General features: G+C 49.0%; 2 protein-coding genes across 4 annotated transcripts in view; one reads left to right on the top strand and one right to left on the bottom strand.

Annotated features, from left to right (window-relative positions):
* On the top strand, positions 1,072–22,706 carry MYO15B (myosin XVB). Its single transcript, XM_021414837.1, has 41 exons — positions 1,072–1,201; positions 2,263–2,393; positions 2,490–2,585; positions 4,005–4,240; positions 4,325–4,497; positions 5,202–5,274; positions 5,667–5,873; positions 5,978–6,057; positions 6,243–6,340; positions 6,482–6,569; positions 7,554–7,664; positions 7,835–7,929; positions 8,497–8,757; positions 9,242–9,320; positions 9,526–9,681; positions 9,971–10,148; positions 10,275–10,365; positions 10,878–11,103; positions 12,432–12,541; positions 12,794–12,853; positions 13,076–13,151; positions 13,662–13,780; positions 14,220–14,338; positions 14,588–14,729; positions 14,866–14,977; positions 15,600–15,760; positions 16,035–16,147; positions 16,266–16,329; positions 16,571–16,643; positions 16,981–17,057; positions 17,467–17,543; positions 17,857–17,987; positions 18,206–18,300; positions 18,575–18,652; positions 18,948–19,056; positions 19,388–19,536; positions 19,878–20,005; positions 20,816–20,949; positions 21,395–21,528; positions 21,967–22,107; positions 22,388–22,706. The coding sequence occupies exons 1-41, from the start codon at positions 1,102–1,104 to the stop codon at positions 22,445–22,447; spliced, it is 4,941 nt and encodes a 1,646-aa protein (XP_021270512.1). The 5' UTR covers positions 1,072–1,101; the 3' UTR covers positions 22,448–22,706.
* The window catches only part of RECQL5 (RecQ like helicase 5), a 37,232-nt gene continuing 34,007 nt past the window's right edge, over positions 24,153–27,377 (bottom strand). For all 3 annotated transcript variants that reach the window (XM_021414838.1, XM_021414839.1, XM_021414840.1), the window contains exons 17-20: positions 27,161–27,239; positions 26,025–26,276; positions 25,513–25,585; positions 24,153–25,388 (exon numbers count right to left, since the gene is read on the bottom strand). In XM_021414838.1, coding sequence (XP_021270513.1) covers positions 25,288–25,388; positions 25,513–25,585; positions 26,025–26,276; positions 27,161–27,239 — 505 coding nt within the window. In that variant the 3' untranslated portion in view covers positions 24,153–25,287. The remainder of the gene's footprint in view (positions 25,389–25,512; positions 25,586–26,024; positions 26,277–27,160; positions 27,240–27,377) is intronic.

The raw sequence follows: 27,377 nt of genomic DNA, 5'->3' as shown, positions 1-27,377 counted from the left end.
GTCACATTGTCTGCTGGAGCAGGACACCAACTCCTGCCTATCTGCAGAGCCTGCTCCCAGAAGCAGCTGGGAGCTTATGCATCTTCTTTTCTCCCCCTAACATATCCTAACAGCAGGAGAGACGAAAAAGGAAGTGACAAAGGAGGTCCCTGGCCAGTGGTGACAGGGAGAGCAGTGACAGCCAGGGAATGGTAAGTTGTCATCAGTCGGGGAGAGTCTGGGACAAAACAAAGGACAAGAAAGAAGGAGACAGGCTCTTTAGCAGGGTCTGCTGGGATGAGATGAGGGGAGATGCTTTCAAACTAAGGAAGGCAGATTTAGACTGGATATTAGGAAGAAGTTTTTACACTATGAGCAGCGAGGCAGTGGCACAGGCTGCCCAGAGAGGTGGTGGTGCCCCGTCCCTGCAGACAGCCAAGGTCAGGGATGGGCTCTGAGCACTGATGGAGCCGTGGGTGTCCCTGCTCAGTGCAGGGCTGGCACCAGATGGCCTTGAGGGTCCCTTCCAGCTCCAGCCATCCTGTGATTCTGTGATTTTGGAGATCCCCAAGGAAGCAACAAGGAAGCTTGTATCCAGTCTAAATCTCCTCTCTTTTAGTTTGAAAGCATTTCCTCTTGTCCTGTCACAACAGACCCTGCTACTCTGTCCCTTCTTACAGCTCCCTGTTAGGTGCTGAGAGGCCGCTATAATAAATATAAAACAGCAGTGTGCATCAAAGACCTGGATCAGGTCTCTTCTTATTTCTGCTGTAGCATTCTTGGATACTGAAAAATAAAAATGACATAGAACTGAGCAGGAGGAAATAGTATTTTGCCTTAAACCAAGATCTCTTCAGTGCAATGTGCCAAACTTGTTAGTAATGAAAGATGAGTCAAAAAAAGCCAACTCCTGCGCCTCTTCCCTGTGTAAGGAATTACTCACCTCCCCCTCCCATCCAATGCGTGTCATGTACCTGTGTTCTGTACCTGTATGATACTTCCTTATTTTGTAATATTTCTGACCACTTCCTATTCAGAAATTAGTCTGTTGCTCTTTATTCTGCCCAGCCCGTCACCGCTTTACCCGGCCTCAGCAGAACAGCTCGGAGTTCATGCTGTTTCATGTCTTGTGCCCCAGTATTGACTTGGTCCCTCTCCCCACAGGATGTGGAGCTGCTGGAGATCCCGGCAGAGCTTGCTGCCCTCCTGCAGTTAGCTGGAGGTGAGAAACCCTCCCTTTCCTGCGCTGTTTTCTTCCCTGTTTATTTTCTCGTCTCCTAGCAGTGTGCTACCTATGTGCCTGTTCCACCTGCTGTCTGCCACCTGGGTTCCGTTTGATTTATTATTATTGCCATGTAAATATGATATAAAAGCTAATTGTGTTCTGTACGCGTTTTTGTTACCTTTTCGGCTCTCTGGTGAGCTGTGCTGATAGAGCTGGTGATACTGAGGGTACAAAACTTTTTGGTCAAAGCTGTGTCACAGTGAAAAGTTTAATGAACGCACATCTCTTGCAGAGCTGGATATTGGGGTCTGAGATCTCAAACCCGTGTGTCTTCTCAAAAATCCTTCAAGAAATTAAGGGTTAAGAAGTTAAAACTAGAGTTTTGGCACTTCCAAAGAAATATATACTTTTTTTCCACAGAGAAAAACAATATATATATATATTTTTTCAGTGGCTCGGGGGCCAACCCTCACTGAAACTGGTGAAGATGAAGTCTCCATGTGATGGGATGTAAACAGGGAGAGGGAGGGAGGGAGGGTGTCAAGGGACACGTTGGGTTTGGGATAGAGGAATGCACAGAAGTTGTGCTGCACTGAGAAATCTCTTAGCTTATCAAGGTGCTTCCTCCTGATTATGATAAACCCCTCATCCAGTGCCTCATCATGATATCGTCTGATTTAATTGTTGACTTAACACTTGCCAACATTATCTCTGCATAGGCTTTGTGTTCCCTGCCTTTTAAATTCTGTGTAACAGAGTTGAAACTGCAGGTGCTGCCTGCTCCCTGGATGTTACCTAGGGATAAGAGTCTGAAAGAACTGAGCTGTAACTGCTGAAGTTAAATGCTGTGGTCTAAGGGCAGGGAGGATGTGCCTACAAGGAGGTTTGGAGCAGCAGGGGTGGGCTGTGTGTCCCTGGACTGAGAGGGCTGGTGCTGGGACACCATTGCTTGGCCAGGACTAGACATGTGGAGCAGCCAGCCACGTGCTGCACTGTGAGTCGGGTGCATTCTGGCTGCCTTTCTGACCGCCGTGACACGAGACCCCTTTCTCTTGCAGGTCAGTATGGAGCGCAGGCCAAACAGATAACGGAGGCGTTACCTCCAGAAGTTAAGGTCAAAGATGACCTTTCCCTCCCAGCCAACATCAACAGCTATCCTTTCTCCTCCTTCATTAAGTCACACTTCCAGGTGGGAACTCTGTTTTCCTTCACTGCTTCCCAAACACACTAGTTCTTGTGACACCAAGAACAAACTGCGTATTTTTGTCCTTTTGTTTCTTTCTAGAAGACAGATTTCCCTGCCCCTGGTCATCCCCTGCAGCAGCCCTTGACCCGACTGGAAGCCGAATACCGGGAGAGCGCACTTGAGATCAATAAACTGGTAAGAGATGTCTTCCTTGACCATGGCTTTTTGGAAGAGCAGGTGGGTATAAGACAATCATAGGATCACGGGATGGTTGGAGTTGGAAGGGACACTCAAGGCCATCTGGTGCCAGCCCTGCACTGAGCAGGGACACCCACGGCTCCATCAGTGCTCAGAGCCCATCCCTGACCTTGGGTGCCTTCAGGGATGGGGCATCACCACCTCTCTGCTCAGCCAGATGCTGGTGGTGGCTCTTCTTACAATACAAGGTGTGTTAAGGGAGCAGAATGAATTCCTGTTCCTTCTAGGTATTGGAGCAGTCTGACAGCCCCTGGGGGTTGTGTTCTTGGTGTGACATAAACCAACTAATAGGTGAGACATAGACCAGTGGGATCCAAGCCAATTGCCTAGCGACGTAGTCTCAAAACTTGGCTGGACATATAGAGATTAGACTGGTAAGCCTTAGTTTCACAATATTCCAGATTCAGTAGCCATGACAGTGTAAGGGAGATCTGGCTTCTCCCTCCCTCAGTCACAAAAAGGTTTAATTTAACCCAGATTTTTTCCCCATCATCTGGTTTATAGTAAACATATCGGTAGTTTCTCAGACATATAGTTACGTCAGTGTGCAACAGGGGACAGTGAACTGTTGTGTAAAGGCTGGAACGAGGCAGGGACTTTGTCATCAAGAAAACTGCACCTGGAACCACACCCTCATTCTGTAGTGTTGGCATAAGGAGGACAGCGTAACCTCCGTGTGGATGTGAAATACATTCTGAAAAACGTGATGTTTAGTCTCTGAAAATAGAACGAAACTGTAAAGAGAGTAAATTTCTTAATCCCTTTGAGAACTACATGTTATTAAAATTAATACGCAAAGCCAAGAACCCGAATCATCGCTTCAGTGAGTTGGTTGAGCATAACACATTTCATACCGCTTGGTATAGTGTTAGCTACACCAAAACCTGTCTGCCATTCAGCAGTTAGTGCTTCCTTATGTCTGAGCTTTTCACAAAGGTCAGCTGAGCATCAGTTTCGTTTGCCTGTTTGTACAGCTAGGCAGCCCGTGGGCTCAGGTGCAGTAATGAGGAGCCTATAGTAATTTGTTTGTGGATCTGGGCTCTGATGCTCAAAGAAGGGGAAGTATTCTGACTCGGAATTTGTTCTTGGGCAAAAGCACGACTAAGAATAGCCTGAAGAATAAAGTGAAGAAGTTCTGGCTTGTAGTCAGAGTCCTACCCCTATGAACAGTGCCTCCCAAATTCCCCAAAACTTCGACACTGCACAAAACCCGAGAGCAGATCCAGATCTGAGTGCTGGGTGCTCTGAGGCTCACAGACACGCTGGTGTCTACAGTCCAGGTTGCTGCTTCATAACACAGTTCAAGCCAGAGAGTTGCAGCTCAAGCTGTCTCTTTTTCCCCCTGAATACTTCTAGATTTTGCGGTTCATTGGTGACAAGAATCTCCAGGACTGGCAGGAGGTCCTTCTGGGCAACTACATTGCTGGGAGAGGTTTGAATAACAGGGCTCTGCGCAATGAAATCTTCAGCCAAGTGGCCATCCAGACATGGAAGAACCCAGACATGGAGCACAGCCAGCGAGCCTGGGTCCTGATGGCAACGTTACTGAGCTCCTTTGCCCCTTCACCAGCACTGGAGAAGCCGTTGCTGAAGTAAGGAGGGGAAAAGAGCTAGCTACGCTTTCAGAGAACTTAAGAGAGATGAGCAATGTGCTGAAGGCAGATGTCTTTTCCTAGATTTGTGTCAGATCATGGCATGGACGGCTACAATGGTGTTTGCCAGCGCAAGATCTTGACGGCAGCACAGCACGCAGAGTATGCATCTTCCCGCGTGTATCCTCCCACTCAGCTGGAGTGGACTGCAAACAAGAGGAAAGGGAAGATGGTGCTGGATGTTCATACATTTAATGGTAACGTGTGCTACTAGTTCCTAAAGACTTTTCCAGTGCAAAAGTCACTGTTCAGAAAATGCTTCCACCAGCTTAGTGAAGAGTGACCACACCAATTGCTGTTGGCTGGTGCTGCTATGGGGGATAGAAGCATCTGAATCCAGACTCCAGACTCTGAAAGATCTGACCCTAAGGAGTCAGAACTGCCATTCAGGCTGAGGGATGAGATTCTCCTGGGTTTGGGCAGATTTCAACAGAGGGCTGTCCTGGTTGTACATCTCTCTGGGTCTAGTTTTCCTGTTACCCATCACACAGCCCATGCTGCAGCAGTTAATGCCTTTGCTGCAGTGGCTTTCTGAGCCTTTCTTCCCTCTCAGGCATTGATTTACACTGCACCTTGAGTGCTTGGAATCAATGTGAATCAGATGCAGAACATCTCCACTCTAGCACCTTGGTGGGCGGGGTGGTGGATGACCCAGGTGAATCATGACACTGCAATGGCTGTCAGCTGTCACGTTGGAAACGCTTTGACATATGCCAAGAACAGTTATTACGGATGTAAACGTGCTCATGCAGAGCCTTCTGTCTGCTTTCAGTCCTTGTGGGTCACCTCAGAAGGGTGTGAGACTTTCCATCTGGGCTCTGCCTGTGCACTGCAGAGCTTGGGTGCTGCTTTAGGTCTTGCTGTGGGGCTCTGTGCACTGACTGTTTCTTTCATGTGCTAGAGGAGAAGTTCTCAGCTGAGGTGGAGTCCTGGATGACTGGGGAACAGTTTGCAGGATGGATGCTCAATGCAAGGTACTGCCAGAGGACAGGAGATTTGGGGATGTGAACTCTAGAATTTATATGGTCAGATGTGGAGTAGCTGCTCCTTACCCACTCTGGCTCATGTTCTCTCCTTGTCCCTTCCATCTCTCTGCATGAACTGTGGGACTCTTGAGGAACAGGGGACTCGCTGCTGTGATCAGCTAGAGCAGCTTCAGAGAAAATATTAAAACAAATAAAGTCAAATGATGGGCAATTCACGTTTTTTTTTTTTTTTTTTCCTGACCCTGGGTGCTTAATCATTGATTCACACCCTAAAGCTTATGGCCAGAGAAGGCAGGATGAAACTGAATGCAATGTTTTCCTACTTCTCTCTTTCCTCCTGCTTACTCTGACACCTTTTCTCTCCTTTTACCTATTACCAGGGGCTGTGATAAGAGGTCTCGAGGGTGGTCTATCTCCATGTTAACTGGCAACACGTGGCAGGACTTACTGGGCTGTGACTTTGTGCTGGACCTCATTGGAGAGATGGAGGAGGCCAGCAACCCCAGCAGCCCCTCTGGGTCCTCACGTAGATACCCTATCGCTCCTGAAAGGGACAGAAACTTCTTCCATAACTCTGACCTGGATCCGTGAGTCACCTCATCCTCCTGCCCCACACTGGTGCCCCTGTCACCCACCGGTCTATCTCTCTTGACACGCTGTGCTGTTCTCATCTCATTTTCCCCTTCCGCAGGATCCCCCCTGCTCCAGGCATCCAGGCTCCTGCCTTCCCCCCGCCCAGGCTGCCTCCGGAGCCCGGCAGTGCCCATCGAGGTGAGCTCTTGCCCCAGGACTGTGCACAACACTGGGTCAGATGCGTCCCATCCAGGAAATCAGAGCGGGGGGGGGGGGGGTGGAAATCATCTTGATGGGTTCCACTCCAAAATTTGACTGATAGGGACTGAAGAGAGGGGAATGTTCCTTACCTGCCTTATCACCAGTCTCCTCTCCACCCTTAGATTTTGGATTCAGAGATGAGCCGGCGACCCCTGGAGGCTTGGATCGCTACGTGGACAATCTCTTCAGCCCCGTGTTACATCAGGGCTCCAGGACACCAGTGAGTCCTCTGATGTTCTCCCCGACTTTTTCTGTGCAGCTCTCCTCTCCTCTTTGCTCAGCTCAGATGTGCCTCTGGGTAGCATCTCACTGGGAAGTCCGTCTGCCTGAGCTCAGATAGTGCTGTTTTTTCGGAATGCAGGATTTGGAGAACAGAGAAAGTTTGACCGGGCGCATGAAGGGAGGTGGGAAGATCGGACCCACGCAGAGAGGAATGTTTCCTTCTACAGGTCTGTAAGGGGATATGGACAGCTGGAAACATGTGGATAAGCTTCAGTGAGCACAAGTCAGGGAGTCCCTCAAATGCCAATTACTGCGTGGGTTCAGCTGATTCTAAGAAAGCATTTGAGTTTAGGCTGGGTCATCAGAAATTGCCCTTGTTCCCAGCTGCTGGGGGAGAGATGCTTTGAGGAAAGGGTGAGGTAAATTTGCCATCTTTGTTCTGTTTTTAATTTTTCTCCTGAGATGTTCCAGGGGTCAAGGTGAGAAGGAGCTTTTGTCTGACCCAAGTCAGCTCTCCCCTGTTGTGTGGTCCCCAGAAGTCACGTACCCTCTTGCAATTCACCTTGTGCTTTCCCAAAATAAGTGCTGCCCTTTTCAGTTGAAGGGTGTTAATCTTTCTTATCGCTTCCTTTCAGACTTTCCCATCATCTCTATCTATTCCATGTAAGTCTGAGCTCTGTAGAGGTTCTGGTGTATGTACCTGGTTTCCTTACTATTCTTCATCACAGTCCCACCCAGGGTACCTTGTGAGTGTGTGGAGGTCCCAGCTTGTCCCACTGATGGGTCTTTGGGATGTTTTTGCGAGCTCTGCATCCTTAGCAGCTACCTGCTGCAAAGAGACCCGCATGGACGTGGCAGCCCCAGAGACCTCTCAACATCCTCCAAGAGAACCCCTTCTCTGTAATTATCCAGAGGTGTTTGGGTGCTTAGCCAGGAAGAATGCAGTGTCCTAAGGAGGACTACACAATCAAGGTCTCTATCCTTCTGTAGCCTCGTGAGCCACACATTTCTCTTTGGTTTCCTTTGTCCACCTGAGTTTTGCTGTGTGTTGTGCTCTGTATGAAGAGAGAAACCATTTGCATGTCCCTATAGTTATTGAGGGTCAAGAGAACCAGAGATACCCAACCAGTGTGGTGTGTTTGTGGGACTGATTGGGCCTTCTCAATCTGTGATTCCCCAAACATCCTGTGCATGTGGCCTTTTGCCTCTAGGCTTCTCTGGGATGATGCAAACACCAGTTTACCAGCCTGTGCCTTCAATGATGGGGATGCCAGCTGCCTCAGCCATGATGCCAGGGGCTGGTGGGATTGCCCCTGTGCCAGGTAATCACAATTTTTTGGTAAACATACAAGGAAAGAGAATGAAAAGGTGAGCATCCTCGTGAAGCCTGTACATTTGGATGTCAGGCAGAGTGCACAGTGAGCACTCAGCTCTGTTACTCAGGCAACATGGGAACACTGTGGATGTCTGCAGAGATGTATGTCTCCCACAGCCATGTACATGCCCCAGCCCGTGGTGCCCACTGTAGACCCCAGTCAGATGGCAGCACAGCAGCAAGCCTTTATCAACCAGCAAGCCATGCTCATGGTGAGTGGAAGGGATTGGGTGGGAGAGGCCCAGGAACAGGGGAAGGAGAATGCATTGGTGTGTGTGCTGTAAAGAGGCGAGCCATGCTCCCCTTCTGGCTTAGGCCTGCTCTGTAGCTCTGGGGTTTGCTATAGGAAGTTGAGTTTTGGTATAAAACATTGGGGTTATTTCATATTGCAAAGCTAGGGATCCCTTTTTTGCTTGTTTGTGTCTGTGGGGACACTGAGGTGAATGAGGAGCAGCAACAAAATCAGTTTTAATTCCCAAATGTTTTTAAGCTGGGATTTGCTAGAGATGCAGAACTGCAGTGTTCTGCTTTCTGCACAAAGCCTTCTGAGTGCACGGATGTCCCAGGCTATCTGACTGCTGTGTGGTCAGGAGCTGTGTGTACTGACCAGGTAGGAGCAGACACCCTGGGCAAGGCCTGTTTTGTTCATAACATTTGGGATATTTGCAGTGGATTAAATAGGCATTCTGTGATGACTAATCAAAAATAGGACAGGCTGGCTGCTGGCTGGTGTTTTTGTGTAGCCTAGAGCTCATGGTTGCTGCAATTCCTTCCTCCAGGCCCAGCAGATGACTCTTCAAGCCATGACCCTTTCCCAGCAACAGCAGCAGCAACAGCAGCAGCAGCAGCAGCAGCGACAGCAGTGGCGGCAACAGCCTCCTGAGAGCTCAAGGCCGAGAGCCTCGAGCCCACCACGAAGCCAAGCTCCGGCCCCAGCCCCAGCCCCAGCCACTTCCCCAAAACCCAAGATATCTCCCAGCAACCAGAATGCGACACCGCCACCCAAGGCTCCAGAACCACCAGCTCAGGCAGAAAGACCGGTATGAGAAACGAGCAGTGGGTTTGAATGTCATGTTTTGCATTTATTCTGCTTCCCTTTCCAGCCTGGCATTGGTTTGGCAGAGAGGAGAGCTGAGAGTTATGTTTGCCTTTCGAGCTCCACTTGCTGAATCTTTAAGACGCAGGGTCAGAAATGGTTTCTCTTAGGTCTGTGGAGGTTTGGCTGCAGTGCTGACCAGTGCATTCACAGCTGATCTGAATTTCAGTGAGATCCATACGAAAATTCACCACTCTACGTTCTTTATCTTTCAGCAAGTTGTCTTGGGGCTGTAACATACTCCTCTCTCTCTGAGCTGGGTTGATGATTCCTTGGGTCAGAGACTGATTTCTTGGGACACTTCCAGACTAGGGCAAGTTCTGGATCACAGTCCAAACCTATTTAGAGAAGATCGCTGCTGAATTTAAGGGAACTACGGAGGAATCTGCTGGTTGGTACTAACTAACCATATTGTGAACTGCCCGCAGGTTTATGACTCCAGCAGTGAAGATGATGACTATCCTCGGGAAACATTCCAGCAGAAGAGAGCTTTTTTTCAGAGGATGGGTGAGTGTTGACCACTTTGGGAATTTGCCTTATCGTAACACCCTGTTCTGCAGCCTGTCAGGTGCAACAGCTGGGTTGGGCATCCAAGGCAAGGTTGAGTGGGGCCCTGGGCAGCCCCATCACTGGATGCAAGAGTTGAAACCGTGCCATTAATGCTAATCTTTGGCTATGCGTTTAACTAGCTCAGGTCCCTCTTTCTATGTAGGAGAGCAAAAGATCCTAGTGAAGAAAGTCAGGGCGCCTTCCAAAACCTGGACGCCTCCAGCAAATCCTCAGCCAAAGGAGATGGAAGAGAAGAAAAAGGAGGAAGAGAAGGAGAAGAGTATGACAGAAGAGAAGCCCAGCCCAAAAACTGAGGCAGGTAAGGCGACAGCCAGTGGAGACCCAGGCAGGCTGACATGCAGGAACTTTCCAGGAGGGAGCATCAGCCCAGGGTATATCCAGAGGAGGAGAGGATCTGGCTCTTCTGGGAGTCTTTGCAGCAGAAGAGAGAGAAAGACCTGTGCTTTCGGAAGTGGGATCCCGAAGTGGGGCTGGGGAAGGCCATGAATGGTCAGCCTAGGGGTGAAAGAGCGGGAGATTCAAATGAGATAAAGGGATTTTTCCAGTGCTTTTGTTGGCCTGTTGGTTAAAGCTCTCACCCCCAATAGCTCCTGCTGCCCCTTTGCCACCTCCTGAGCCAAAGCCAAAGAAACAGACACCAAGAGCGAGGAAAGAGCCACCAATAGTGAAACCTTCGCGACCTGAACCAAGCCGGGAGATCCGTAATATCATCAAAATGTACCAGAGCAGGCCAGCCCCAGAGCCCCAACCTATTGAGCCTGCCAGGTGAGATGATGGGAGCCACCCAGGATGAAAGGGACCATATCCCAGCACCGCCACGTGGCTCCATTGCAGCAACAACCTGCTGCAGCCCTAGCAACTCCCTTTTGTTCTGTTCCCTTCGTCTTGCAGGAGAGTGTCCAAGCCATTTATGAAGAGGAATGACCCCAAATATGAGGCTCTGGCCAAGCTGGGGATGATGAACCTCGATTCTCCCAAATCAGTGAGTGCTTTCCTCTCTGGTCACCTCAGCAGAGACAGGCTGTGTATCCAATCTACAGCAGGCTGAGAGCATGGTATGGTAGCAGCCAGGTGATTTCCTACAGCGTTAATAGTTAGCAGTGAACTCATATACCGTAGTGCTATCCATCTTGGGTTCTGATCTGTAAAATCCATTGAGGTCCTGGAGAACAGGCTCTGGTGCCTGGTTGGAATGTTTGGGACTGATTTGGAAGCAACTATTCACATTCCCCATATTTGGCCCCACGATCTTGGCCGATGAATGTCTTTTCTCCTTTTCCCAGCTGGAGGCTTGCATCTCAAATACTCGTTTCTCTGTACCTGGCTTTGCCTAATCTTCATCTGTACGTAGACTGTGTGCTGATTTAAAGGTTCTGGTATCCCTGCTCCAACAGATGCCACTCCCAGGGCTGGGCTGCTACCCTGGGTAACATTTCTGACAGCAGCGTGCTGTGATGCAGAAAATGACTGTCAAATGGTTTTGCTGTTTTGCAGCCACCCCCGCTGCCTCAAGAGAAGAGACCCAAAGGGACACCTCCACCCACCAAGCCCAAGCCAGGATCAGCTTCCAGCTCTATCAAAGAGAAACAGATGCCTCTGCAGTCCATCTTCAGGGAGCCATCAAGGACCCCACCAGATTCCCCAGCCCCTCCTGTTCTCCCACCTTTGCCCTCCTCTTTCCCGCCTAGGAACCAAGGCTTGCAGGAACCCACAGCGAAGGGTAAGTGTTGACGTCACCCAAGTGGGATCTGGTAGCAGATAATGAGGGCAGATTCAGCCTAATGGCCTGGGAGAGTCACAGCATGAGCTGTCACTTGCCAGCTGGTCAAAGGCAGAGAGGGCTGTGTGAAATCAGATTGTCACTAAAGTCTGAGTCTGGTCCAGCACTCCACGTGGCCCTCCCCAGCTCTAACTCTTCCCTTCCTTCCCAATGAAGTGCAGGATGTCAGGTGCCAATGATGAAGGAAGGAAGGGCTGGGCGAAAAATGGACCTAAAAACAGAAGGGATCTTTGGGCTACAGCTTGATCAAGGTCCAGTCCACAAGATATTTTATTGCCTACTTGAAGCATAGCTCCTTTATCAAAGCTGCAAATAAATGGCTGGACTTTAGACAAGGGAGGAATGGGAAATCAGGTGTTTCACATTCTAGAGCCTCTGGAGAGCCCTTTAAGACAGGCTGAGGAATGAGGAAATATTATTTGGGGTGCACACACTGAAGTGTTTCAAGCACAAAACGCTCGTCAGCATCACATTTTATGATGTGGAAAGAACAGTCAGCCTAAGCACACTACCAGAGGACTCCAATCTGCAGCAGCTTCCCCATTATAAAAGAATTTTCCTGTTTCCCTCTCAGTTTGCTTTAAAAGATGGACATTTAGTAAATCCCGTGAAAGCAATTCTAGATAACTGGGTTAGCCTGAAAATTCCCTTGTTCTTTCAAAAAGGGATAAAGAAAACAGCTGAATTGTGGGATAGTCTGCATTTCTTGATTGTCTACGAACTGAAGTTTCAAGGTTGTGACAGCTTAAATTGAGACATTCCTAATCTCACAGAGAAATGCCTTTCAATAGTTGCCTTCCAACCTTGCCTAACTTTAATAGATATCCTGCAGAGAGAAAATACAGTGTAAGTACTGGCTGCCTTGTACTAGAACTTTGCAGCCTGCTGGCTCAGAAGAGCACTTCTAACTCTTTTTGAACCCTTCAGCAGCCTCTTTATAATGACATAAAGTGAGACCAAGTCTTCGAGCTTCAGCACGGGAGCACTCAGTTGCCAGGGTGCTGTGTGCTCCCTATCTCTGGAGTGTTTCTGGTACGAGCACTGAACTTTGTGGTTGATGCAGCGAGTATGCGTGCTATCAGAAATGCTATTGGTTGCATGCTGACTGTTTTGTGCATTCACAGTAGCTGATCACTTATCTTCAAGAGGGTTCCTTATATGAATGTCCAGCCAGGCACATGGCATTGTACCCTTCTGCTTGGTAGGTCTCTGGCAGATGACCCTGTAGTCAGCAAAGCTCCTCTTCACCGCTCTTTCTTCCCACCCAGGCTTTACTATCACAGAAGATGATGGGATCAAGACTCAGCTGTATAAGCTAACTGCTGGAGTCAGCTTTTCCTACATCAACCCTGCCTGGAAAATCTTTCTGCGCAAAGAGGTACGGTTCATTAGCTGAGTGCTGGCTGTAGGGGGAGGGCAGTGATCCCACGTTTGGTTAAAATCACTTTCTGTCACATGTAACCAGTGTGATGTAACAGCACAAAGATAGCTGGGAGAGGAGATCACATCACACATGAGCTCAGAGTTATGACTTCATCTGATGGTCAAGGAATTCCAGGTCCTACTCTGCCTTACTCACGAGTCTCAGCTTTCCTGTTCTTCCCTTATTGTTTTTATCCTCCTCTTGCAGGTGTTTTACCCCAAAGAAAACTTCAGTCACCCTTATTGTCTGAACTTGCTGTGCGAACAGGTAGTGTATGCCTCTGGCTTGTGTCTGTCTGGAGACAAATTACTCCATAACTGCACTGCATAATGACATCACATGCATTCACTTTTGCATCCTTAGAGGTATTAGTCCTTTCTCCTAGCCAAGCCCCTGCTCTTTTCTCTCTGAGACTCAGTCTTCTTTAACAGCCCAGCACACTCAGTGGCAGCCTTTCCATAGAAGCCTCTGTGTTTCCCTCCTCTGCAGATCATGCGTGACACCTTCTCTGATTCCTGCCTTCGCATCTCCAGGGAGGAGAAGCGCAAGATGAAGGACCTGCTAGGTAATTAGCAGCCCCATCCTGCCTTCCTCCCAGTGCCCACTGCAGCATCCAGCTGCAAAGGAGAAAGAGATCTCCGTGCCCCTCCAGGCAGGACTTAGGGCAGAGGAGAATTGTTTGTCACTGCAGCAAGAGAGGACATTGCGTGTGCTCTGCAGGGCAGTGTAGGGATGGTTGTCTGTTCCAAATGGCTAGAAAATGGTTCTGAAATCTCTCTGAGCCAGAAGAACTTAATTATAATATGTATCTCTCTTGGGAAGAGGAAACTGAGGCCCACGGATTGGGTTTTGAGTTGTCCCAAAATCCAGCTGTGTTTGATGTGAGCTTGATGGAGGGGGTGGAGAAAAACCTAGTAGTAGATTCACGTGTGCAAGTTACGTTGGTTCTTAGCACCAATGTGTGGTGTCCTTTCAGCTTTGTGTGCTCTTTGCTGCCCTGTAGTCACTGGGTGGGAACAGTGGGAATAAGGTCCCTGAGCAGACGGAGACATTACCATCTTTGTATCCCTGCTAGCGGAGTTTCAGGTTGGCAGCGACGTTCAGTCCATTCAGGAGGATGGGATAAAGAAGAGGATCGTACTGGCTGCTCGGGATAACTGGGCTAACTATTTCTCTCGCCTTTTCCCGGTTCAAGTGAGTCTTAACCTTCTCAGCAAACCCTAGATTTGCTGTGGCTTTGTGGCTCTGGATCACCTGGGCTGTCTCTTTGTGCCCTTTCTCTCCCACACCTGCCCCACATCACCCAGTCTCCTGCGCTTTCTGTACGTTTCTCCTTTCTCCTCACTTGTGTATTTACATCATTCTGGTACCCCAAACATTTCTCTGTTTCCTGGGTCACCTGCTTGGCTGCAGACACTGGTGGCCTTGTCCCCCCCTCATCTGCATTCTCACACGCCTGCTCCTCTGTCTTCCTTTCCTCGCCATCTTTGTTTTCCAAACTTCTTTGAGAATGTTGCTAGGTCTGACTCCTCTGTCAGCCTGGGGCCTCCTGCATTACACGTGTGGTGCTGCTTCCCCATCCTGTCTGGGTGGCAAGGAGCCTTTGGTGCTCTCTGCTGCTCTTCCTTCACAGGGTGAAGATGGAAGTGACGTCCAGATCCTGGGTGTTTCCCACCGAGGCCTGCGGCTGCTGAAGGTGGTGAAAGCAGCGGCCTACGCTCCTGAGCACCTGAAGGTCCTTTGCAGCTACAGGTGAGCAGAAGGATGATGTGGGCAGACTGAAGGGTGAGCTGAACATTTCTCTGGTTGTACTGCACCTAAGGGTGTCCAAGACCTGTGGTGACTCACTGACTCTCCCTCAAATGACTTCTCCCTTTCCCTTTCCTTCCTACCTTGCATTTTGCCTGTAATGAGTGAGTGCTGGGAACTGAGCTCCCATCCCGTGATCCGTGTTCCCTCGCTCTGGCGGAAGCGTTCTGAATGTGCTGGCTGTGTTCTCAGCTTTGCAGATGTGCTCTCGGTGGAGCTGAAGGACAGCAGTGCCCTGGAGCTCTCTCTGAAGACAGAGCAGCTCGTCCTGCACTCTCACAAGGCTCCGTGCATCAAGGCCATGGTGGAACTCTTCATCCAGGAGCTGAGGCAGGTAAGGAAGCGGCTGTAGTGCAGCTGGCAGTGAAGGTGTTTTCCCACATGGCCCTGATGGGTTCCATGGGGCGGCGTAGTCTGAGTGCCTCACATTTTGGGGACAAGATTTGACCTCTCTGCTGCTTTTTCCGCAGGATACCAACTACGTTGTTGCTCTGCGCAGCTATGTCACGGATGACAGGAGCCTCCTCAGCTTCAAGAAGGGTGACCTCATCCAGCTCCTGCCCATGCAGGGCTTGGAACCAGGTGAGGGGATTTGTTCAACTGGATGGGAAAGGTGGGGGTTGTGTTGAAGGGCCCACTGGACCTAAGGTGCCCAGAAGCACTACATGCTGCTGTTGAGTAAACCAGAAGAAAGCAGGCTGTTAAGGGCTGGCTTTGTCAACCTTCAGCTCTGCTGTTCTCTGACTGTGACCCTCATCGTTCCTTCTATCTCAGATATAGGGGATGCTCTCTACAGCTCCCTGAAGGGAGGTGGTAGCGAGGTGGGGGTTGGCCTCTTTTCCCTGTAACAGAGATTGGATGAGAGGTGATGGCCTCAGGTTGCACCAGGAGAGGTTCAGGACGGATCGTAGGAAAAATTTCTTCTCTGAGAGGGTGGTGAGGTACTGGCAGGGGCTGTCCAGGGAGTGGTGGAGTCCCCATGCCTGGAGGTGTCCAAGATCCATGGAGATGTGGCACTGGGCAATGTGGTTAGTGGTATGGTGGGGGTGAGCTGGGGTTGGGCTTGGTAATCTGAGAGGTCTTTTCCAACCTTAATGACTGAAAGTCTGTTCAGAGGCTAATGCTCTCCTTTGCCAGTAGGAGGCCTTACTGCTTGGTTCTGTTTGTACCTGCCATGGTTCCCAACTCTCTCCCATTTCTTCAGGATGGCAGTTTGGCTCCACTGGTGGCCGCTCCGGTATTTTCCCTACCAGCCTAGTGCAATTGGCTGCAGCCCCTGATTACCTCAGCACCAGCATGGACAGACATGGAGGGCTGCGGAAGAGCATGAAATCTTCCTTCGAGGGCAGGAACACCAGCAGGGAGGTGAGTTGTCCTTGGGAAACTGCTAGAGGATCTGGCTGTGTTCTGTGGGACCTGCCAGCATAGGTCCATGGCCCTGGTAGTGTCTGACCACAGTGGCTAAGGAGGAAGAAAATGACTGCTTAATTCTTGGTGACAAAGGTACTCAAATACCATTGTAGTGGGAGGGACGGCATCACAAATAGATGAGACCTTTCCAGGTATAGCAGGAGAAGGGAATACACACTGCAGTTCCTCAGCTGACCTTTCAGGGTGAGTTTGGTGGATGTCTCTGCAGCCCTCTGTATCCAGCCTGACATCAGAACCCTACAGCATCTTGTCAGTCCCTGCTGGTGATCATTACACTATGATGGACTTTGCCGCCACCTACTTCCGAGAGGCTCAGTTCATGTGAGTAGGCCGTGGTTCTTCTTCAGCAGGCATCCACCAGACCTGTGTAGCCTGGCACTCACCAAGCCATTTCTGGGGGTATTTCTTGGATTGGCTCATGTTCTCTTCCTCTGGCTAGGACGGCATTGAAAGGGACACCTGCTGAAAAGAAGATGATAGCTGACATGGTCCAGCACACCAAGGTGAGCCCAGGTTTTCCCCATGGCAACAGCCAGAATCCCAGCTCCAGCACTGCCTCTAGCTTTGCTCCAACATGGCAAAGACAGAGGGCAGATTTTTGGCTGCACTATGCAGAGGAGTAGGTGACCCCTATTTCTCAATGCTGCCTGCAAGATATTGGGAGCTGTTGTCTCCTGTGAAGCCTGCAGCACAGCTCTGTGCTGGTCTGCCCCCTCAGCTCACCCTTGTGTTTGGGCCCTGCAGGTTCCAATCCAGGACTCTTTGCTCCGGTACTCTGATAGTGAACTGAATGAGCTTGCAACAAAGAGCTTCATGAGTAAGTGCCCCCGAGGACAAAATGGGCTTGAGTGGGGATGAGTGGGATGGTCTTGGTGGGTACACATAGAGACCAGTGAAAGGAAGCAAAATGTAAGAGGTCACCTTCTAATGCACTTCTGCTGTTAGTAACTACCATTGTCATTGCTGAAAGCATCCAACAAAATGCTCTTCGCCTTGAGTGCAGTGCCCAAGAACACACACAGCCTGGGTTCATAAGCCACTTGTCCAGTGCTGCCTGGTAATGGCCTGTGGAGCAGAAAGGCCTTTGGGACATTTTCTGTCCCCGTGGCAGGATCACCTCTGCTTAGACCTAAGTATTATCCTTTGCTTTGCAGCTCTGATGCGGTTCATGGGAGATCAGCCAAAACTCAAGAACCAGGATGATGCTCAGTGTGTCTATGAAATCCTCCAGGTTTGTGACCTTCCCTTGGGCAAAGTGCTGAAGCACAAGGGGGAATGAGAGCCCAAGGCCTTCAGGAAAGGGAGAACAGAGAAAGCCATAAAGCAAAGCCCTGGGTGAGGAAAGGAACTGAAACAGAGGCCTATTAAAAATCACGTGGAAGAGGGTGTGTGTCTATCTGTGCTTGTAAATGCTTTTGTAAGGCGTCGCTGTCTGGATGATAGTACAACCTGCTTTCTTCTTTGGGCCTATATAGCACTACAGAGCAGAAGTTGTGAAGCCTGAGCTTTAAGCCATACTGGGAGTCTGGGGTTTCCTGCCAAAGCTCAAAAGCTGGGAGAGGAAGGGCATGGAGATGAGCTGGCACCTCTTTGATGTTCTCTTCCCCTCTCTGATGCTGTTTTCTCCTCTTTGAATGCAGCTGTGCAAGGAGAAGGAGACTTTGCATGATGAAGTTTACTGCCAGGTCATCAAACAGGTCACAGTCAACCCCAACCAGTGAGTAGCAGCACGGCTGGTTCCTGTTCATGCATGGCTGGAGGGGAACTGTCTGCCTTGCTGTGTGCATGGGGTGGTGGGGAGGGTCCCCCTTAATGGTGTGTTGTCCCCAGCTGCTCAGTCACCTTCACTGTCCCCTTTCTTTGTTACTCAAACAGCTGAATCAATCCCTTCCTCAGCATAAGAACACCGACCAAGGGCCAACCACCCCACGTTCACTGCCACCTCCTGCCGGCGTTCGGAAGGGCAGGGGCCCGCTTTCAGCTGGGTGGAGCAGGAATTGCCTTGTTCCACAGTTCTTTCTGTCCCACAGGGAGAGCGTGCTGCGGGGCTGGCTGCTCCTCAACCTGCTCACTGGGTTCTTCCTCCCTTCTAACGTCCTGATGCCCTATGCCACCAAGTTTCTCCAGCAAGCCAGCAGTGACCCATCCAGCACCCACCACGGTACGGCTGTTTCTGTGTCCTGTGAAACAAATGGCTCTCCCCTGTTTACTAAGGCCCCATGGTCAAGGAAAGGAGGAAGGATCCAGACGGGGACACAGTTTCCTCATTCTTTTCCTAGCATTGGCGCTGGATTAAATACAACGTAGCTAGGAAGACCTAAAACTATAGGAGACAATGCTTAGTTCTCAGCCCTTGAAGCTTTCTTTCTTTTCCTACAGATACAGCCAAGATTTGTCAGAGCAACCTGCGGAAAAATGTCATGTACGGGGGCCGCCGCCATCTTCCTTTCCCTGTGGAGATGGAGGCACTGCTGGTACTGATGGGCAGAGGGGTTGGGATGCTGGGAAGGGAGGGAGGGCACGGGCCTGGCAGCAGGTGCTGTGTGAAAGAGGTGGGTAGCAGGGCTGGTTAGTGTTCTAAGAGAGAGAATCAGGCATGTGTCTGTAAGGGAGACGTGAGATGCCATGGAGTGGGTAGGGAAGAGTCAGAAGTGATGGGCTAGTAGTGGAAGGCTGAGAGGAGGAGGAGGGAAGAAGAAGAAAGGATTACGGGGTTGATGGGCTCCTGTGTGTCACTGTCCTTTGCAGAAGGGGCGCAGTGCCCGCCGGCTAGAGGTACAGATGTTTGGAGGCGTGGAATACGTCACCCGCATCAGGACGTTCACTGTGAGTTTTCTGCTTTGCATTTCTCCATCGATCTGGTCTCAGAGCCACACCAGGGAACTCCCATATTTGTCAAACCTTTGGCCTGTGCTTCCCACAGTGCTGTGATGGTTTCCCACATCCTTCCTAGGAATCCCTGCAGCAGCATACCTCTGCAGAGCCTGTGCAGTGCTGGGATGCCGGATCCAGCCTGCTTCCCTGTGCCTTGGCCAGAGCTGTACTGCTGCCCTCCACCTGTTCTGGGGCTGAATTGAGCTTACCTCACTGCAGTACTTATTCGCTTCTTTCCTCACTTCAGGTGGCCAAGGAGCTCTTGCAGGAGATCTGTGAACAGATGGGTGCAGGCGAGCAGGAAGAGATGCAGGAATTTGCTCTTTTTGCCATGAGGAGCGCCAGTGATAAAAAAGGCAAGTAAAGGGAGACTAGCTCTAGCTTCTTCCCTACAGCAGTTTCTCCAACAGGGACTGTTTCAAATAATTTCCCCACTCTTGCTGGCTCTGCGGATCTTCAGCAGTTAACCTCTGTTAGGGATTGTGCCTTCTCAGGGCCTGAATTGCTCTTTCCTGAAGGTGGTGTGTGTCTGTGTGGGGTCTGTGTCCCTTTGGGATGGCTGATGCTGGGAGCTGTTCAGGGTAGGGTGGAACACAGGTGCAGAGGATGGCTCCTTGCCAGGCTGTGGAGCTCAACCCACTGTCTCAGCACCAGGAGTGATGACTCTCTCTCTGCATAAACACGCAGATAAAATTGTGAGGCCAATGAGAATGGACGAATACCTTCATGATTACTTGCTCGAGGACATGTTGGTCACTGTGAGTTTACGCAGGCTCACCTGGAAGACACCTCTGCACTTTGAGGACAAAATCTATACTGAAGTCCATTATGGACAGGTAAGCAATGAGGACAGTGGAAGTGCTGGGAGCTTCCCTGACAGGGGCTAGCAGGGCACTTAGTGTGATGGCCAGCGCGGATGTTCCAAGAGAGCTGAAGAAGTGGGAAAGCTTTGGCTGATTGTCTCTGGATGCTGTTTCTGGGCATGACTAATAAGTGATTCGAGTGTGGCCCTAGCCTGTGAACTGTGCTGTTCCAGATGTGGTTTGTGCACGTTTTTCCCAAATGCAACAAGCCTTTGCTTTAGAGTGATCAGCCTGAGCTCTCTGCAAGGCAGGATGTGGGTCTCTGCAGTCTCGCACTGCCCAGACCTGCCTGGACCTCTTTCTGGTGCTTTCAGGTACAGTGGGACTACCTGAAAGGGAAGGTACTGCTGAGCTACAGTAAAGAACTGGAGATGCAGCTGGGCTTTTTGGTTATGCTCCAGCACTGGGCCAAAACAGAGCAGGAGAGCTCTGCTCCCTCCAGGTATGCTTATCTCAGGGTGGGTCTCTGCTGGCACCACATGGGTTAAGTGTAGATGACTAAAATCCAGATGACTCTGGAAAATTAAGGAATGGACAGTCCTGGAGAAGATAAGTCATTAATTAACGTCACTCAGTGACTGACTTCTGCCTGTACTTCCCATTTACTTTCCATTCACACTCCTGATGCTGACCATCTCTGACTCACAGTTCCTTTTGTGACTCCTCCTGAGCTCAGGGCCATGAGGGTGCCACACACATTTCTTTAGGCCACATGTTTGCGGTACCAAGAAGGAAGTGTATGAGCTTACAGCTGTACTTGTAACTTAGATGAAGGTAATAGAGGTAGTACCTCCATCAAACCCCCTTACAGCTCCAGCAGCAGGAGTAAAGGTGTAACTGCTCGGTGCGGGGAACTCTGCTCTCTGTAGTCTTTGGAGCAGAGGATCAAGACAGAGTGAAGGGTTTTTCAGAAACACTCTGTGAAAGAAACACCCTGTAGCTCTACTTCCATGCTACAGATCTTGCATGAAGAGCTCCTGTTGTCTCCAGAAAGGAGGGATTTCTTGTAGTGCACTAGTCAGCAGTGCACAGCCTTCTTCTCTGTAGAAATATGATTGTCTCACTGTCTCTGATATCTTCTCCCACGTTATTCAATCTAGATATGACCTGTTGTGCTCTTCCCTCTTCCCCCACCTTTGCCCCTAGCTCTGCTCAGAAAACTGTTGGCACATCCCTTCTTTCTAACTGCCCTTGGTTGATATTTTGATTTTGACCAGGCAGGGATTGAATTAGTCTCTACTTTTTGGCACAGGGAAGAGCTGAAGGAATACATACCAAAGCCCTTGTGGTCCCAAATCAGCCTTGACACTCTGCAGAACCATCTTGACAGGCTGCTGCGAACCATGCAGCCACTCCGGCCGGTGGATGCAAAAATCCAGTTCATAGGTGAGGAGAGATGAGATCTGTGTGGGTAGTCCAATCTGAGAGTGATGGAAGGTGCTCCATGGGGCTGGCAAGGATCTCTGGATTCTGGAATGGTCCGTGATACGTAATTCCCTGACAGCTTTCCTCTGCACAAGCTTTCAAGCATGGTGGTACAAGTCCCACCTCATGGTAAAAGTCTGCAGAAGACTTTCCTAGTCCTGTACGAGTCGTGCTTTAATTGATATACTGGCTGCATGTGTGTTTGCTGCTCTGAAAAGAACAGAACGTGCATTGAGGCTGCTGACACTTGAACAGCAGGAGCCTAAGGATGGTGGGAGAAATTGTCTATTGCACTTTTTAATGTAGGAAGACTTGGGAACACCTGAAGCTTTTGACCACCTTAGGCTGGTGCAGTAGATTACTGGCTGGAAGCTGCTGCTGAACTCCAGCTTTTGCTTTCTTACAGAGCACGTGATGAAACAGCCATTCTTTGGCTACAGCACCTTCTTTGTGGAGAAAGTCAGCGACAGCACAATCCCTGTGCCCTGTTACTTTGGTGTGAATAAAGAAGAGATCATTGTGGTGGATAGCATCACCCAGGTATGCCAGACAATCCCTCCCTCGTGTCCAAAGCCCTAATGTCTTTCAGGTATTAGCTTTGACTTTTAGAAGAACTTGTGTGCAGGAAGAGACTGTGTCTATGTGCATCACAGCCAATCAACCCTAACAACAACCCTAGCCCAAAGCAAGTGACAAGAGTAACTTAATGGTCGCTATTGCCGTGTGCTCTTTTGCAAGTCTATAGATCATGCAAGCAAGCATGGTCCACAGTAAAACTAAGTGTAGGCCACATTCCTATTTGTCCCAGTCCAGAAGAAGCTCTAGGGCCACAGTAGCAGTAGAGCCAAGCAATTACTGTGCCCTGGGGAATGCCTCAGCTTTCTAGAGGCTCTTGAGATGTATCCTCCTTGGCCAGAATCAGGTGTTTTTCTTCTGAAGTGACTTAAGAGTGCTCTGTGGCTTTTTTTCCTCACACAGGAGCTCTGCTGCACCATCCCACTGAAAGAGCTGCAGAGGATGCGAACCCTGCGCCCCACCTCCGAGCAGGGGCTTCCTGGCATAGAACTGAACTATGGCTCTGCTGCCAGCCCCAAGACTCTATGGATTGAACTACGCCAGGTGAGATATCAGCCTTGAACTACAGCTTCCTCCTGGCCATTCAGAAATTGCCCTCCACTGCTCTGCTGAGCCTCCAAGAGGCACTACTGCTCTCTTCTGTCCCAGGGGTGAATGGGACACCACTCCCCACTCCCAAAGTGCACCTCAGTCTCAGCACCTGCCTGGTATTTAATGATGGGAAGTAATTCATGGGAAGATGCTTAATTATGGGAATATTTAGTGATGAGAAGCAGTCATTTCCGGAGTAGAGAATGACTGGTACTGCTTTGTGTTTTGACAGGCTAAAGAGATGTATCACACAACTGTTGTCATCCTGGATAAAACAGATTTTCATCACTAGAGTTTGAGGAGAATGTCTCCCCAAAACATCCATGATCTCGGCTGCTTTCTACGACTGCTACCACAGCGATGGTGTGTTTCTTGATGGACTGGACTATAATCTCACCCCTGGTGGCCCTCCATTCAGTCTAAGTCCTCTTCCTTGAAGCAATCCTTGCACTGGTTGAACAAACCCCAAAGCACTCTTTCTATTCCATTGCTTTTTCGTAGCTTGTTCCAATACAGCAGCTCAAGAAATGCAAGTAACTGCCTTCAAGCTATGCACTGTGGGACTGTTTTTTTTTTTTTTCCTCTTTTTGAATTAATGAACTTGGGAAAGCAAAGCCAAGGTTATGAATTGACTGCACTGGCTGCTACTGTTCTCCATAGACCAGCTTTTTCTCTACATTGATATGCAAGAGGCCCTGTAGCAGGGTTTGTGAAGCAGAAGCTTGTAGACAGCATCACAACTGCAAAGCAGATCAGTGTTAATATACAATTGCCAAATATTATGTACAATTGCTTGGGCACAGATCGAGCTGCAGTGGTAGGAAGGTTTATTGTTAATTTCTCACTGACATAATTATATGCGTATTTTTCCTTCTCCTATACAGAACTCAGTTGTATCTATGCAGCTGTCAAATTATGGCTCCATGCCCATGGAGAAAGTGTATTCAAGTGGAAATTGTAATACAGTAGAGGAGAGAGTCCTGGATTGTATAAAACCACCTAATTTATTTTTATGTCTGCAGCTACCCTATTGGACTAACAAGTATCTTCATTTTTAGGGGATTTATAATGAAATAATTGCACGATGTATATTTTGAAGCTAGGAGATGACAGATACTGCTTTACCTCTGATATGAGATGACTGACCTGCAGCTATCTGGAAAAGCTTGAGGAAAAGGTTGTAACTGTTGGCTGGGAATGGGATCTGGGGTTGCCCAATGCAGGCCATGATGCACAGTTAGCTGCTTGCTGGTGATGCCAGCACCAGCCACAGCACTTTCCTGTCAGGAACTTCCTTGCTAAAGCTGAAGCCTATGGCACCTTCTCCCTTTACCAGCACAAGGCTTGGTGAAGCGCCACAGCAATATGAAATAAAGAGCTAGAGAACATCTCTGAAGAGTAACTCATCCTTGCTTTTTTTCTCTTCCTGAGCTTTTCCAGCCTTACACAAAAGCACAGCTCATCTGAAGAACTGCCCTGCACTGTGATTCAGCACTATGCCACACAACCACGTGCCCTGTTGGAGGTCCTCTCATTTACAATTCACTCAAAACATTTCTTTAAAGTTCATGCAGTCAGGCAGCAGCTGAACTCTGTAGCACTGATCTCTGGAGATAGCAGCCCAGTGGCTGATGAAACAAGGTTTTTAATGGGAAGGTGAAGCAGAAGCCAGGAGGCAACAGCTGAAAAAAAACCAGTTGTATCGTGTGTATCAGTTTCTTGTAAACCCTTTCATCCTCCAGCTGAGTAGAGCAAGCTGAAGATAAGTGACTTGAGATACACATTTCCAGGTTCTTCTCCTTCTGGTTCTCAGCTTGAAATATCCTGCAGCCGTCAGGGCTGGGAGGTGTCTGCTGCTACACACTTCCCACCCCATCCCATACCTTGCCTTCATTCATCAGTTGCCTCTTCAGATAGAGTTTTTACATCTAAGATCACAGTCTTAATGTACCTGAGACATGATAAGTCAGAAGAATCTCTCAAGAGGAGTCCACAGCTGCTATAACATTGTTTTATTGTTAGTTCCGCACATACCCTTCAGCACATAAAAATAATAATCCGTTGAGTACAGTGATTCAAAAGTCTGTTTCATGGCTTCTCAGGCTGCAGATTCCTCTAGCAGCACTAGTGCCTGAGGCCACCAGCCTCTGTAAGCATGAAAAAAAGGCAGAACCCAACTAAAACCCAACAGAAAGGACTTGTGCTAGGGATCAGGTTATTTCAAGCCCACTGATACCCTACAGTTCAGGTCTTTATATAAATATAGCAGCAGAGGCACCGCAGTGTCAACCTGAGAGCCACAGCAGTACATTAACCAGTAGTAACAGCAGCATTGTCCTCTGTACTGCGGGCTGTGGGAGAGGCACAGGGAACAGATATGGCTTTAGGGGTTACAAGCAAATTCTGGAAAAGCATTGGGAACCTTAGTGCCACTACTGGAGAGGTTAACACTGAGAGGTCAACACCACTGAAGTTAAAGGGCAGGCAGAACTAGACAGAGTTAAAAAAAAATTAGGATTAAAACAAAAAAAAAAAATCTGAATTTCTCTACCTTCAGAAAGTTGGCATTGCCTGCAGGGTAAAAACAAAACACTCCCCTGCTGTCTTCCAAGGAAAAATGTTCCATCCAGAACTCAACCACCAAGTTCAGCATTAGCAGCCCTGAGCGAAAGCATGTGAACTCGTTTGTAGCATAAGGCTTCTACTGGTAACACTTAAATAAGGACTAAGAGATGGGGGAGGAAGGATAGGAGCTATCCCAAAGCAGAGTCCCAGTTGGAAAGCCTGATACCCTCCCAGAGTGCTGCAGGGAGCTGTGGTTGGAGGCACTGCAAAACATCTGAGGCAGCAGCCTCTAACCTACACAGGAGAAGGAGACTTCGCGCCTCTTGGCAAGAGACACTGTAGGGCCTTAGTTCCCTGGTTATTGGAGAGACACTCCCTAAATTCACAGAAACTGGTTTCCTGGAAATGTGTGTTGCTAAGGTGACACTGCAGATAGAAGAGAGCAAAAATGCAGTGGGGAAAAGAAGACTCACTTCTGCATTTTCTTGAAACGCTCCATGGCTAAGTTCCTCAGGATCCCCTGGTCCCACTGCTGGAAGAAGGAAGAGCGGCAGCAACATGCAAGGATCATCTCTCGGAGCAGTGCAGCTCCTGCCAGTCTGTTTCACTCTCACATCTGACTCGTGTTTTGAAGAACTCCTTAATGAGTCTCTGTGCTTCTTCCTTCACTGCAAGAGAAGAAGCAGCCCCTTTGAGTTGATACTTAAGACACCTGCCCCCTCTGCAGACATCAACTCACTGAGCATCAAAACAACCTAAGATTCTTGATGGTCTCCACAGCTGCCAACTCACCGGTCTTGCGAGCAGGGTTCTGATCTTCAGTCAGTAAGTGAGACAGGTGCCGAGCAAAGCCCTTAAACAGATCCTGCAGGGATGGGGAGGATAAAGAGCAGACAGGAGACATTAGTAATCTCACCAGACTTATTTCTGCATTTGTTCTGCCCTTAGCACAGACTGGCTGTAGCACAAAGCATTCACAGGTTTATATCGATTTATACTACAGAACTGCTACAGGCCTGCAAATGCACTTGACCCTGTAGTGCTGGAGGAGCACATGCACACACGTGCTGCCTTGTAGAATACACCATGTAAACCAGACCAAAAAACTCAACCTCATCTGTTGCCACTCTGCAAGCAGGAGTTCCAAGAGAGGAATTGCTGCACCCAGTCACTAAAAGAGCACACACAATGACATGACCTGGAAATGAAACGTGGTACCATTATCATCTTTCCTTTCTCAGAGCCCCAGATCATGAGGGAGATGCAGCCTCCTTCTACCAGAGAGGTTGTTGAGCTGTGCCTACCTTGGAAGCAAATTTGCCACCTTTGTAGAATGGGGTCAAGTATTTGACAACGATGTCTGCTATCTCTTTGAGGGACATGCTTTTGGTTGCAGGCTGTATGGTCTTGCTGGCTCCTTCTTTATCACTCTGCGATAAGTTTGGATCAAAAGTCACCTTCTTCTTTGTTGGACCAACACTTTTGCTTTCTGGCTGGGACAGAATAGAAGATTTTGCTGCTGTCCGTAGCCGCTTTGTTGCAGGACTTTCTGTATCCTGGAGATGGGACAGAATAAAACCAAAATCACCAATTCCTGCAGCAGTATTCTGAGAAAATGAATCTTTGCAGCATCCTGCAGGCTCTTCCTACGTGAATACCACGCAAGGAGTCTATGCAACTCCTTTTTGGGGACATTAAGCTCTGCAGACATAACATACTTTCTTACGCAGGCTTTGAAAAAAAACGTTAAGACTACCACCTATTTCTTTGTGCTCTTATTAAGGCAGCTAATTGCAAGATCCTGTTTTATACAGGAAAGGCCATCAGGAAAAGATTCCCCAGGATGTTTGCTGAGATTATATCCCTCAGGAAGAATCAGCCTCTTCAGAAGTGCCACACTCCTGTTCAAGAACAACAACAAAAAAAAGCAAGGATAAAACAGCACTCTTCAGTACAGACAGCTCCTAGGCAGTCTGGGATGCCAAAACAAGAAGCAGAGACTGAGTGGCAAGAAAGGCTGTGTGCGTGATTCACTTCTGAGTAGTCCCATGGGCCACTGAGCTGTGGTTATTCCCAAAACTTGAGAAAGCAACTTTTTAAATATAGTTAATTACAGATCTAGAAGGGGTGGAGAGTCTCATTCCAGGCAAGTTATCAGCAAAAGATACAGTCACATGGATAGCAGAAAAGATGAAACAAAGCAGAGTGGAGCAGAAGCTTTCCACTGCGCTCTGAGCTGCTGGCATTGGTTCTGCAGGCAGCAGAGCGACATCAAGAGGCAACTCATCTACAGTTCTCCTCTCCACTGCAGCTGCAGCTGGGCCCTCCCCAGGTAAATAATGCTATCAGGTGAAGATCAGACCAGGAACATCACTCCAAGTGAGAACCTTGGCATGAGGTGAGCAGTAGTAGTCAAAATCAGCATCCATTAAAGTCTTACCTCATCTGATCCTTGTCGCTTCCCACTCTGACCTTCCCCAACAACAGCTTGTTCAGTTTCTGTAACATTTTCAGCAACACTAATGGAAAGAGTGGAGAGAAGGACAATTTTCAGTGGCCATGAGATTCTCCATGATAAAGCAGGAATTTCCCTCACCAGCCTAGAGATGTAATATGGATTCCCAGTCTTCAGGACAAGGCTGGCAGGGCCCTGCAGC

The sequence above is a fragment of the Numida meleagris genome, chromosome 17 (assembly GCF_002078875.1).
Source record: "Numida meleagris isolate 19003 breed g44 Domestic line chromosome 17, NumMel1.0, whole genome shotgun sequence".
Lineage (NCBI taxonomy): Eukaryota > Metazoa > Chordata > Aves > Galliformes > Numididae > Numida > Numida meleagris.
This window is presented reverse-complemented; position numbering and strand designations above follow the sequence as displayed.

Bases quoted from the DNA above. Each gene is read 5' to 3' on its own strand.
- MYO15B (XM_021414837.1), top strand. From the start codon at position 1,102: ATGTCTTGTGCCCCAGTATTGACTTGGTCCCTCTCCCCACAGGATGTG. The intron at 9,682-9,970 runs GTAAGGCGACAG...CACCCCCAATAG, and splicing joins CAGCCCAAAAACTGAGGCAG to CTCCTGCTGCCCCTTTGCCA. The intron at 20,006-20,815 runs GTATGCTTATCT...TTTTTGGCACAG, and splicing joins GAGAGCTCTGCTCCCTCCAG to GGAAGAGCTGAAGGAATACA.